Genomic DNA, 12,124 nt, shown 5'->3' on the forward strand with positions numbered 1-12,124 from the left:
GGGGACAGAGATGCAGGGAGGGGGTATGTTCTTGAAAAGCTTCATGGAGGAAGCAGAACCTGAATTGGAAGTTAGAGAGGAAAATACTTCAACAGGTAGAATTTTGCTTTGTCTTTGTTTTTTATATGCTTATATTTTTCTTCGGGTTCGGGTAGGGAGACGCACACAAAGGCAGCTAGGAGGTAGCGAAGAAATGAAAGAATTCAGGACAAGAACAGGATGGTGAGCAGTCCAATTATCCCAGTACATAAAGTATACGATGGGATTGTATGAAATAAGGTAAGACAGACTATAAGGTGTTTTTCTTAAATAAAAGGTAACCATAACACCTAGTAGAAAATAAGCAAACGCTCTGGTCCCATATACTTTGAGGCGTCAGCATGAGGAGGGACTAAAGATGTCCTACGATAATAAGCACTTTTGTACATAAAGCACTTTGTCCAGCACCATCGGTTTCCCTGCGGCAGAACAGAGATGGAGTTTAGGAAGCTGCCTGGACAGAAAATATCACATAGTCTTTTGGGGGAAAGAAATCAGGCAACAGTCAAAAATCAGGAAGATTCTTAGGGCTAAAAAGAAACTTAGAGACAAAAACTACTCACCTGCATACAGACAGCTGAGGCTGAGCACTGTCACATCTTGTAATCGAGCAGGATTGAGGGGTTCCAAAACAGGAAGAGAAAGGGTATCCAATGCCATGGTTACATCAATGACTAATGAATGAAAACTATAAGATGAGAGAGAAGACAGAGTGAGCCTAACTAGCCCTTGGAATAGCTTCCCTTCTACAACCCTCAGGTCACAGTAACTGGCAAAAAAGCGTTAATCATAGAACATAACCTTTGCAACCTCTTACCCATTACGGACAGCTGTGGCATCTGCCACTGTTGCAGGCATAATGAAGAAGGAATTAGCCAGCACAGCATCTTGGAACCGGTTGATGTAGCGTAGGAAATACGGCAGGTTCAGACACACACGGAGCAGCTTCTCTGAGCCACCTGCACCAATGACAAGGCAGAGCTACAAACAAGACTCTCTGATTTTACCCCTTTTTATAGAGACACAGAGATAAGGTCTGGCTTCTAGACAGTTACTGGACCACAGCCTGACTTGACCCTTTGTGTTCTAAAATATGAAATTAGTTGTTTGATCTTACCAAGCTCCTGTAGACTAGCCACATTCTGAGCTATAAACACATTCTTGGTCTTGATGGCAGAGGCTTGATCTGTTGAGGACTGGTCATCACTTTCTCCTTCCACCTAAGGGAAAATGCAAAGTGACTGAGACCTCTTATGGCAGCTAGCTGCCACAACTTCATTACTTACTGTCCTAGAAGGTGGGAAACAACCAAAGCCCAAAAGCCAGGAAAAGAATAATAGGATAATTGATTTAGAGATGAAAGAGAAGCTAGGGGTCATTTAATCCTGCAGTTCCCCTACTTCTAATACTTCACTACTCTTAGGCTAACTCCAGAAATGCTATTCCAACTCTGTGGAAATATAGTGGTTAGTCATCTGGTGCAAACAGCAACAAACATGAAATGTATCAAAATTTGTTATCTCGTGCTTTTTACTTACTAGACTAACATGTGATAGGACAGGGCTAAAGAATCTCACCTGAACCGCTGGCGTGAGGGATGTTGTTGCTACCGCTCTAGGATTAAAGACTGAGGTCAACTGGTTCAGAAAGTTCATTTGTACCTCCTTTTGCCTCAGCTCTGGGCTGACCAGTGAAGCCAGCTCCTTCTGATCTTCCACTGTATTAGTTCAAAGGGAAGAAACGGGACAAAAATGATAGAGGCAAAGCAGCAAAACATCTAGAAATGCCAGGGACCAAACGGGAAAACCCTACAGGGCAAACACTTACCATCAGAGAGAGTCTTCACTGTCTGTGGGAGCTTGGCAGACTTCATCATTGCAGTAAAAGTAATGATTTCAGTTCGGTCTAGCCGGCTACAGCCAGTGCACAGGCCTTTGATAAGGAGAATCAAGTGTTTCTGCAGAACAGGCAAATGAAAAATGTGTACGTAGGTACAACACAAAGCGTTCCTTACTGGCAAAGGCTTACAGAGCCAAAACTGGATTCATATTAATTAGTATAGACCGGATACAATAATACAAAGTCTGGCCCACGAGTTTTTCCTTTCCCACTTCTCTGACTCTACTCACAATCTCATGCCAAATAAGAATTAAGGAAACCTCCAGCCCTAGAGCAGTGGCACACCATCCTATAGCTCTCACCTGGGATACGGCACAGGCCTCATCTGGATTCTCTAGGCGCAGGAGAGAGAACTCAATCAGGACTTTGCAGGCAGCTGCCACTGACTGGAGCTGATTTCGGGGAACTGAAAAAGCAACCAACTACTTACGTACAGAGAATTACAGTCCTCCTTTGCCAACAAATTAAGCAACTAATAAGTTTTTGTTGAACCTCTACCTCACTTGAATCAACCAACCTACACCTATAGCCAAAGCTGACTTTTGACCCACCATCATTTCTTTAGCAATGATAACTATGTTTGTTGATATACAGGTTTTTTCTATTTGTTCAGTAAGAAAGAAGGTACTCTTTTACCCACATATCAATTTTTCCCAGGGGCTCTTGCTTTTTTCCATTTTTATCCATAAAGACAAAGTAATGGATGCCATCAGGACATGATGCTTGCTATCAACAATTCTAGCCTCTTACCTGGAAGGGTGTTGAGGGTTTATGAAGTTGCTCACTGTCTACCTGAATAACCTGCTAACTAAACAAGTCAATAAAGAATTCAGGTACTCATTTAATTAATTCTGGTGCTTTTTAAGGTAGCAACAAAAGAATTATGAGATCAGAGGGATAAATTATTGAAATATGACAAATATAAAATACAAATTTAATAATCAATTGGGTAAAAAGATAAAATGGAGGCTGGAAGAAGTCATTTCACATTGCAGGGCACATAAAAAAGTCAAATTCACTTTCAAACCACAACCACAGGATGGGATACTGCTTTGGTATATTGGCTGTTAGCCACAAAGCTATGGGCTATTAAGAAATGCACTCCACAGACAGATATATGAAATTTAATTTAAAAGGGCTTTGGTTAGAGAGAAATTTAATGAATTGAGGACCTGGTGCTCAAGCCTCAGGGCATTTTCTGTTTCTGTTTGGGCAGCCTCGCTTAAAATGAACTTGTAGAGAGTGGTGCACATCATAGTTTGCTGTTGTCTCAAGTCCTGGGAAGATGGCTTGGGAGTGCTGAGAAAAGACACTTCATTAACCAACCCATGCAGTCAAACCTAATGGGAGAAACAACAATCCCTCTATTCACAGGCCAAGAACTGGGAGGGACAGCAGCTGGATACTTACTGAGGCTGCAGACCGTTGTGATATAGTGTGTGGAAAGTGCGACAAAGGAGGAGTAGAAGGGCTCATACTGCTTGTCGTGGTGCAGGATTTCTAATTCACTGCAAAGACAACATGGCTAGTTGGCAATCCAGAATCTTGACTGCATCAATAGCACATGGTGAGCATTCATTCAATCAACAGCTTCAACTGAAATATCTATGGTGTACCACATCCTTCTCCACTGTTCCAAGTGGAGAATCATCATGGTGATTCTAGCAATCCCACCCACTCACCCCCTTTAACCTCTTAGCTGGGGAACTCCTTCTTTAAAGGATCTTTAAAGGATCACAAGCCCCTTGACTAAGCTGTGAGGACTACCATGATCTAATATCCATGAAAACGGACCAGAATTTAAGGAACTAAAGAAAGCACTGAATAGTTAATGACTCAATGGAGCCACTAAACTTTGCTGAGAGTCTTGCTTCTCTCAAGACAGAAGCATCTCAGCCTCAGATACGTAAATACAGAGAACTGGACCTGCATTATCTACAGGCAACACCATGGTTGGTACCTCAACACAGAGCATGCAAAAGGTAAAGTATCATACTCCAATTCAGGGGAGCCATCCCCTTGGAAGACATTTAGTGCTTTGTTATTTTGGAGTATTAAAACAAAAATTAATCAAGGACTGGTTCCAATCTGACAGTCAAGCACCAATACTGACTGAGTGGCCATTATGTGTTAAGCTATACTAGGCAGTGTTAGGTCATTTCGTCCTTTCTGGCTTCATGTCAAGCAATGAAAACAAAAGAACAGAAACTTCAAAAATTCTGAGCCAGCAGAGTCTAGAAAGAGAATTCAAAGCTTCAAGATATCATCAGTGGACCTCACTTCATAAACCAAGTATGGTAGAGCACAAATAGCACTAGTTTAAGACACCAGAAAATTTGGATTCAAGTTCCAGGCTCAGATACAACCTTGGATACGTCACTTTATTATCTGAGCCTCAGTTTCCTTATCTTTAAAATGAAAGGGTTAAATTAGTTGATCTCTAAGGTCACTTCCAAGCTCTAATATTCTGTTTCAGAAAATCAGTTCATAGAATTTTAGAGCTTGGAAAGTTTAGAGTTCTTCATCATGAAAGGTTCTTAACCTAGGGTATGGAAACTTGGAGTTTTTAAAAATACAGTTTAATAAATGTATTTCAATACAATTTCAATACAATTTCAATACAACATTTCCTTTGTAATTCCAAATATTTATTTTAAGTAACTCAAACTATGATTCTGAGAAGGGGTGGGGAGGTTTTACCAGACTGCCATAAAGGTCCATGAGACCCTCCCTCCCAAAAGAAAAAAAAAACTATTGTGTTCACTCCCTTTGTTTTTTCCAGGCTGAACACAGAGCTGCTCTTTTCCTTCTCTTCTAATTTGGGGCCTTCTTATTCACTATTCTAAGGTTTTCACAGCCCAGAATAACTTAACATTCTAGTTCCAACTACGTCCCTTACTAGTTATCTTTCAATTGTGAGACTAGAGTACCAAGACATTAAAGCCAGGAGAGGAAAAGTGAGGGGAAGAGGTGAGAGAACAAGCACCAAAGGAGCTTTCTTCAGTACTCATGAATCTGAGCCTCACTTTCATCATTGGATGAGGAGAATTAATTCCTGCCCTGTCTACCTTAGTTCTTAAGAGGGCCAAATGAGGTAGTATGTATAAAAGCATTATTATTACTTCATAAAGTTATTTCCATTTATCCTTTGGGATTTGAAGGAACAGAGTAACAACACTAATAAAACTAAGAGATTTTAGGGAGCAAAGTGCTCAGACTCAGAAATTATTCTTTTGGCTGTTACTCTTAATCTGAGGACAAGGTTACTCTAACAGGCTGAAAAAAGGTTAGAACTCATGTAGCCCAGATCAATGTTGCCACATTGTTACTTAATGCTTATTTTATGTAGAGAATGTATCAGGTGAGGACTAAGGCAAGAATTGATGTACTGACCCCTAGGCCCTATAGCTCAGTAACTGAAATGTGACAGCAAAAAACACAAGTGGAGAGAAAAGATAAGAATGTAGTTGGACAAAAGATGGGAATTGGCAGCAGCCCTTGAGTCACTCACTATTTTGAGTAGAATATAAGGTCTATGAGAAATAAGTCTTTAAAAGTGTTCTACAGGAGGAAGTAGGGTTAATTAAGCTCACAGAAGATGACTCCAAGTACAATAAGAGATATTGAAGAGTGTAGAGAAAAGGAGTAGGAGAACAAACCAAGTTAAAAAAAAATGAGAGGAAGGGAAAGGCAGAAAACATGAAATGAAAAGATGGACAAAAGCAGATGAAGCTCCCAATGGTGCAAGAACGTCTTCTCTTATTTGCCAAGTAACACTCCTGTTTGTTCAGTTCTCTGGAACACCCACTTCTCCCAACCTGCCATAATAGCATCATTCAAGTCTGAAATCCAAATGAACCTACTAAATGCAGAGCCAAGAGCCATCTTCATAAAAAGATCCAGTGCCTTATATTTGAAAATGCTACATAGTGTAACAAGAACAGCAGCCAACCAAATGATCATATGATCATAAAGACTGAGGGTAGGAAAGAAAACTGCTTTCTTTTTTTTTGGCAAGGAGGTACAAGGTAGAGAGGAAATGACTTCCATTCTCATCTCTCAAGTAACTTAATGACTTCTATTTCTGATCTTTGCCACTGCTGATATTTTCTTTCTACATGGTTTTTCTTTTTAAAGTATAGCTATCCAACCCCTCCTTCCATTAGCCAATAAATGCCAAAGAATAACAAAAGTTCTTTCCCATCTCTTTCTTGGCTATCAAAGATACATTGTCCCACAGAGTGGTATTTTTAAAAATGTTGACCTAGGAAATGAAAGTCTTTTTTAGATATCTTGTTTACCTTGGAACAAAGGGGGAAAGTCAATAATCAGTGAAGCTAAAGGACTTATCTAAAGTCACAAGGACTGGAATAAGATTTAGGTCATTTATCTGCACAATTAAATAGTATCTTCCAGTGGTGGAGATATGTTTCTATTTGTTAACCATCATGTTATGACACAAAGCAATTAACCTAGTAGGAAAGGAGTCTTCCTCACTGCTCCTTTTCTTCCAGAGAGACAAAGGCTGAACGAATAGTAATAGCGGATATTTATATGAAGAGCTTTAAGGTTTACAAAGCACTCTACAGACATGATCTTATTTTAACCTCACAAGAACCATGAAAAAAGTATTACAGGTATTATTAGCTACATTTTTCAGATGAAGAAAATGGTCACAGCTAGTCAAAGGCAACTTCAAACCCAGGCCTGCTTGATTCCAAAGTCAGCACTCTATCCACAACTTTCTATTGCCTCTAATTTGTCTATTTGTAAGAAATAGATGTCTAAGAACTCTCTGGCAGGGACATAATTTGACAATTATCTTTATGTTACATAAAGGGGAAATCCATAACCAAGAAGTTCAGCGACAACACAGGAAACACCGATTCAGGGAAAAGTTAGTAAATTCAGTATATGAGGATGAGAGTTCTTCTCCAAAGACAACTATGCTTACAGGAATGACTTGCACTGAGCTAAAAAAAACAATCCACTATGTGAGGCTTTCTTTAAAAAAGAAGCCAGTCCTCATCAAGCTAATTAATCCCATGTAAAGCATTAGGGCTGGGTTGAGCCAATTCTGGCTACAATATATTTGTTTCTAAGCTTGGAAAGGTGTTTAAATAGCGTGCAGTCTTAAGAACATGCGTGATATATGCAAGTCTCAGAAAGTTAGAAGGAATAAGCCCATCAAAAAACAGAACCAGATTTCTAATTATTTTTACACTCTGACACGTCTGAGTATGGAGCACCAATTTATATATGCTAATTTATTCTTCCTTCATTTCAGCAAGTGCCTAATTACAAATTCTCAATGGATTCTCAACAACCATGGTCTGGACCTTGAAATCGTCCACCTACCTCTTCATCAGAATTGAAGGTAACTACCATCTAAAAGAGAACAAAGAGTGGATCACAATGCCTGGAAATCTCCTATTTCCTATGTGATCACCTCTGAGAGTCATGAGGAACTTTAGAATGCCAGAGTAGGAGGTGAAAGCTGGTAAGAGAAAGCTGGACAGCAGCCACCTTCCTCCCCGCAAAAAAGCAGTAGAAAAAGAAGACATTGGAGAAAGGGAAGAAAAACAAGGCCAGCGTAATAGTGGATTGGAGCTTAGGGACCCACAAGGAAGGAATAGCAAAATAAAAGAGGAAAAGCAAAAATAATCTGGACATTTTACATGTAGTAATAAAAAGAACATTGGTCTAGGAGTCAGGAGGCCTGGATTCAGGCTATGACTTGCTAACAGATCATAGTGATCATGGATTTATAAGTGGAATAGCCATTGGGGATCACCTAGTCCAGCTGTCTCATATTTCAGATGAGGGTACCAGGACCTTGAGAAGAAAGTTCCCCAAGGCCACACTGTTAATAGATGGAACTGCCAGGATTTGAACCAGCTCCTGTTACTCCAGAAACTGACTCCACTACACCACCACTTAGCAAATTATATAACCATAAAGCACCAGATCAATGAGCTAAGAAGTCTACGTATCATGTCCTAAGCATTATGTTCCTGTGGTATAGCAGCATCAGAAGGAAGAATTCATAGTAAAGTTATCCTTTCAACATCTTCATCCTTTAAAAGTCCACCTGAGATTCTAAGGAAGACACACTAGTGCACACATATTCAGATCTAAACTGCACAACCTTGCCCAGTGATTCAATGGGATTCGGCTTTTTCAATAAGAGTCTGTGGGTAAATGCCTATCAGTTCAGAACTGCTTTTAAAGCAGTGAAGAGTGTTCTTCCTTTTCTGTGTGAGCAGTCACATCTCAATTACATGAGCCACCAGAGGAGGAAGCAGGAAGAGACTGTTATCATTCTGCCTGCTATCTGGTCTGCTACACTTGACTTCAGTGTATTCTCCAGATGTTTTTGTTGTTCAGTTGTTTCACTTGTATCTGATTCTTTCTGACCCCATTTGGGTTTTCTTGCAAAGACACTGCAATGGTTTGCCATTTCCTTCTCCAACTCATTTTACAGATGAGAAAACTGAAGCAAACTGGGTTAAGTGACTAGCCCAAGGTCACACAACTGAGGACAGATTTGAAGTTATGAACATAAGTCTTCCAGACTCCAGGCCTAGCACTCTATCTACTGAACCAAGTTGCCTATATCCCCTGAACTAGGTTAGATTATCTCATTTTTTCATTTAACAGGCCTATGACAGGATTTTGGGCAGTGTATAAACAAATGACTATCTATGCTCACATAGAGAGCATTGAGACTCTTGAAACACCTGACCCAACTTCCTCATTTTACAGAAAAGGAAACTGAGACCCAGAAAGTTGAACTGATTTGCGTAAGTCAGTTAAGTAAGTGAAAGCAAATTTGCAGACGAGAAGGAAAGAGCCCTGGACTGGGACTGTAGGGGCCAGACTTCAAGTCCTAACTCTGCTTTACAGTTTTGTGCCCTTGTGAAAATCATTGAACTATTGTGAATCTCAGTTTTCTCATCGGAGTTGAACAGGATGAAGGCACTTTAAGGCCCCTTCTAGTTGTAAAATTCAACGATTCTAATGCCAAATGTTATTGACTGCAATTCTGTTCAAGCAACATGCTAGAGTAACACTTGGGGAAAATAAAAATACTACTTAATTAAAAGCTTTTTAAAAGTAGAGTATATAATTTGAGGATAAGATCTTCACTGTCTTCATCTTTAGAATATTTTTGGTTTTTAATAACATAATAGGAAAAATTATCTGCAGAGTTTACTTCTGAAGCAGGATTTGATATATGCCAACCAGGCATAAGAGCAAACACCTTGTCAGGCTGTGAGCCTTGCTGAAGTAACTTATTTCTGACTTTTCCTTTTTTTACTTTGCTTTAGGATAAAATGTCTCAGCAGCAAATGTAGAGAGTAGTATAAAATCTTGGTTGGAAAAATGGAATTAAGGTAATCTCTTACAGAGACTAACTCAGAGAATGATTTCTTTCATTACATTTATGAAAGTCTGATCTGGTGGCAAGATGAGAAGCCAGGAACTCTGGCATAGCTTTCACTTTGTAAATGAACAGGTCCCACAACCTGAGGGGGGTAGTGTTTCCATGACAAGAAAACCTGATGTAAAAACAAGATTTAGAGAAAGTTATAGAGTTGGAAAGAAAACTCCAGAGGTCAACTAGTCTAATATCCTTGTTTCACAGATGAGAGTAGTATAATGGACATTGAGGTAAGCCTGGAGTCAGGAGCCCTGGTTTAAAATTGTGGCTTTGGTCTAAAACTTATGTCTCCTGAACTGCCTTACTGTTCTTAACTCCCTACACCCTACTGCTACAGAGAAACTCTCACATCTCCAATATTCCTCCAACACCTGCTCTCACCTCTCCAAGATTCTCTGGTACATACTAATAAAGTTGCTTGTAAAATGACTTGAAGACATATTTTTTTATATATAAAAAAAGAACTCTTCACCATAGGAAAAAAGTCAACTTCTTGGTCAAAGAGTACAGGGGCTTTCTGATCCCTGGCTTTGGATAACTTTAATCTAACACTGTGACAGGAAGTTTACGGAAGGGTAGGAAAGAATGATTGGTGTTGTGTTGTAACCTAGACCCTATAAAAGGCATGTTGTCACTATGGTTACATTTCCATTGGGTGACTGTTAGTTATTAAATTATTTGGTCAGCTCTTGATTTAAACCTCAAGACCCTATTCTTGGGGAAGGGGAAGGCCTGTCCCAGGAAAGCAATCTAATCATAACAGCAAAGGATTCAGAACCAGAAGGGCCCTGTTACAGATGAGGAAAATGAGGCCTGATGGCAAAACAACCTGCCCAGTATCACAAAGGTCCCAGAATAACAGCGTTTGGATTCCAACTCAGGTCCTCCAATTCCAAAGTGGTTCTTCTTAGCACTACCATCCTATTCACAGAGAAGAAAACCTCTAAATGCCATCATGCTGCTCCACCTTACAAATGTTCAAGCCTTCCTGGAAATCAAGGTCCAGAATGATGTAGTCACTTCATTCTGACTCCAATCCTTGCTAGCTGGAGTGATCCTGAGCAAGTCACTGGAGACCATGGGCTTCAGCTTCCCTCATCAAGTTAAATGACTGTAATAACATTTGCTCTACTTATTTCAAAAGACAGTTATGAGGAAATTGCTCCGTAAACCTTAAGGTAATGTATACATGTGAACTGTTAATATCGCCCAAGGTCACGCTGCAGAGCAGGGAATTTCGACTCGCCATCACACCAAGTCCTCCGACCTCCCAAAGGGCAGCCTCAGATCTATGGACCATAGATTCAGGTGTTGGAAAGGGCCTTAGGGACAAGGAAGCTTACGTCTAAAGAGGTCAAACGGCTGGCCCAAGGTCACACAAACAGTTAAGTGACAGAGGCAGGATTTGAATGCAGATCCCCTGACTCCCAAGCTGGTATTCCATCCACTGGAGTGCGATGTAGACCCCCTCCCAAGGCCTCCCTCCTCTAGTTTCATGGTCACACCTTCAGGATGCCATAAATATATAAAGTAGGGGGTGGGGGGAGCCTCTTTCATGGACTGTCAAAGCCAGAAGGAACCTCAAGCACCCTTCAGCTCCCTCCTTTTACGGAGGAGGAAACTCTGGCTCAGGAGAAGTGACTTGCCCAAGGTCACCCAGAGGGTCAGTGGCAGAGGCTGGATTCCAACCCTGGCCTCCAGACCCCGACCTCGGCGCTGTTACCGCTCCTCGGACTCCAAGACGCGCCTCTCGCGGGGAAACCGAGGCATGGGCTCCTCGGCCAAGGTCCCAGGGCCGGGGAGGGCTGGTCCGGTCCAGGAGGAGGGAGGAGGGGGTCGGAGGGGCGGCGGCCGGAATGATGCAGCAGAATCTGCCCCCTCCCCCCGCCCGGCCCGGCTCCCGGTCCCCGCCCGGTACTACCTCTCGATGACTGAGGCCACCAGCTGCGGCAGCTCCTTCATCTCGAAGGCGGAGTAGGAGGCGGAGAGCAGCGGCCGGACCGCCACCTCCCAGCCCGGGGCGGCGGCCGGGGCTGAGGCCGCGACCGGAGCCGGGGCCGAGGCTGGGGCCGGCGGGGCCGGGGCCGGAACAGGGGCAGGGGCAGGGGCCGGGGCCGGGGTCGGGGTCGGGGTCGGGGCCGGGGTCGGGGCCGGGGCCGGCGCCGGGGCGGCAGGAGCCGCCCCCACCGCCGCCATGGCCGCCGTCCCCGCCGCCGCCACCACGGCCGCCGCCACCACAGCGTCTTCCCCGCCGCTCGTCGCCATCTTCCTTCTCACGACTGCGCCTCCTCCGGGGGCTTGCCACCGGCCCAGCGCCGCCTCCCGGGAGGGGGCGGAAGTGACGTAAGTCTCCGCGTCAGCCGGCGCGACGCGACCCGACGTGAGCAGTGAGACGAAAAAGCCCGAGGGACGAAGAGACAGCCTCTTCCCGGCCCTCAACGATTGGCGAACGGCTCGGGAGGTGGCTGCGCCTGCGCAGTACGCTCCGAACGACGTCCTGGGGCGGAGGTTGTTTTTGATTGGGGGAGGGAAGGCCGCACCGCCTACTGCGCCTGCGCCTCGCCCGGAACCTCCGCGACCCCTCGGTGTGGGGAGCTCGCTCGGCGTAAGTATCCGAGGGCCGCGTCCGGGGAATGTCAGGGACCGGGTGAGTATGTGACAGAGGTAATCCCGGGGCTGTGAGGCCGAGTTCCTTTTTAACCGAAGAGATGACAGGCCCAGCGAGGATGAGGGACACCCCGA

General features: G+C 43.2%; 1 protein-coding gene across 4 annotated transcripts in view; it reads right to left on the reverse strand.

Annotated features, from left to right (window-relative positions):
• Nucleotides 1-11,736, reverse strand: part of UBR4 (ubiquitin protein ligase E3 component n-recognin 4) — a 142,563-nt gene extending 130,827 nt beyond the window's left edge. For 2 of the 4 annotated variants that reach the window (XM_072609097.1, XM_072609095.1), the window contains exons 1-8: nt 11,304-11,662; nt 3,349-3,446; nt 2,241-2,344; nt 1,867-1,996; nt 1,617-1,756; nt 1,157-1,259; nt 857-998; nt 603-727 (exon numbers count right to left, since the gene is read on the reverse strand). In XM_072609097.1, coding sequence (XP_072465198.1) covers nt 603-727; nt 857-998; nt 1,157-1,259; nt 1,617-1,756; nt 1,867-1,996; nt 2,241-2,344; nt 3,349-3,446; nt 11,304-11,647 — 1,186 coding nt within the window. In that variant the 5' untranslated portion in view covers nt 11,648-11,662. Of the gene's footprint in view, nt 1-602; nt 728-856; nt 999-1,156; nt 1,260-1,616; nt 1,757-1,866; nt 1,997-2,240; nt 2,361-3,348; nt 3,447-11,303 lie in introns of all 4 variants that reach the window. The other 2 variants (XM_072609096.1, XM_072609098.1) reach the window with 2 other exon arrangements.
• Between the last annotated feature and the right edge of the window lie 388 nt (nt 11,737-12,124).

Source organism: Notamacropus eugenii, chromosome 5 (assembly GCF_028372415.1).
Source record: "Notamacropus eugenii isolate mMacEug1 chromosome 5, mMacEug1.pri_v2, whole genome shotgun sequence".
NCBI classification, from domain to species: Eukaryota; Metazoa; Chordata; class Mammalia; order Diprotodontia; family Macropodidae; genus Notamacropus; species Notamacropus eugenii.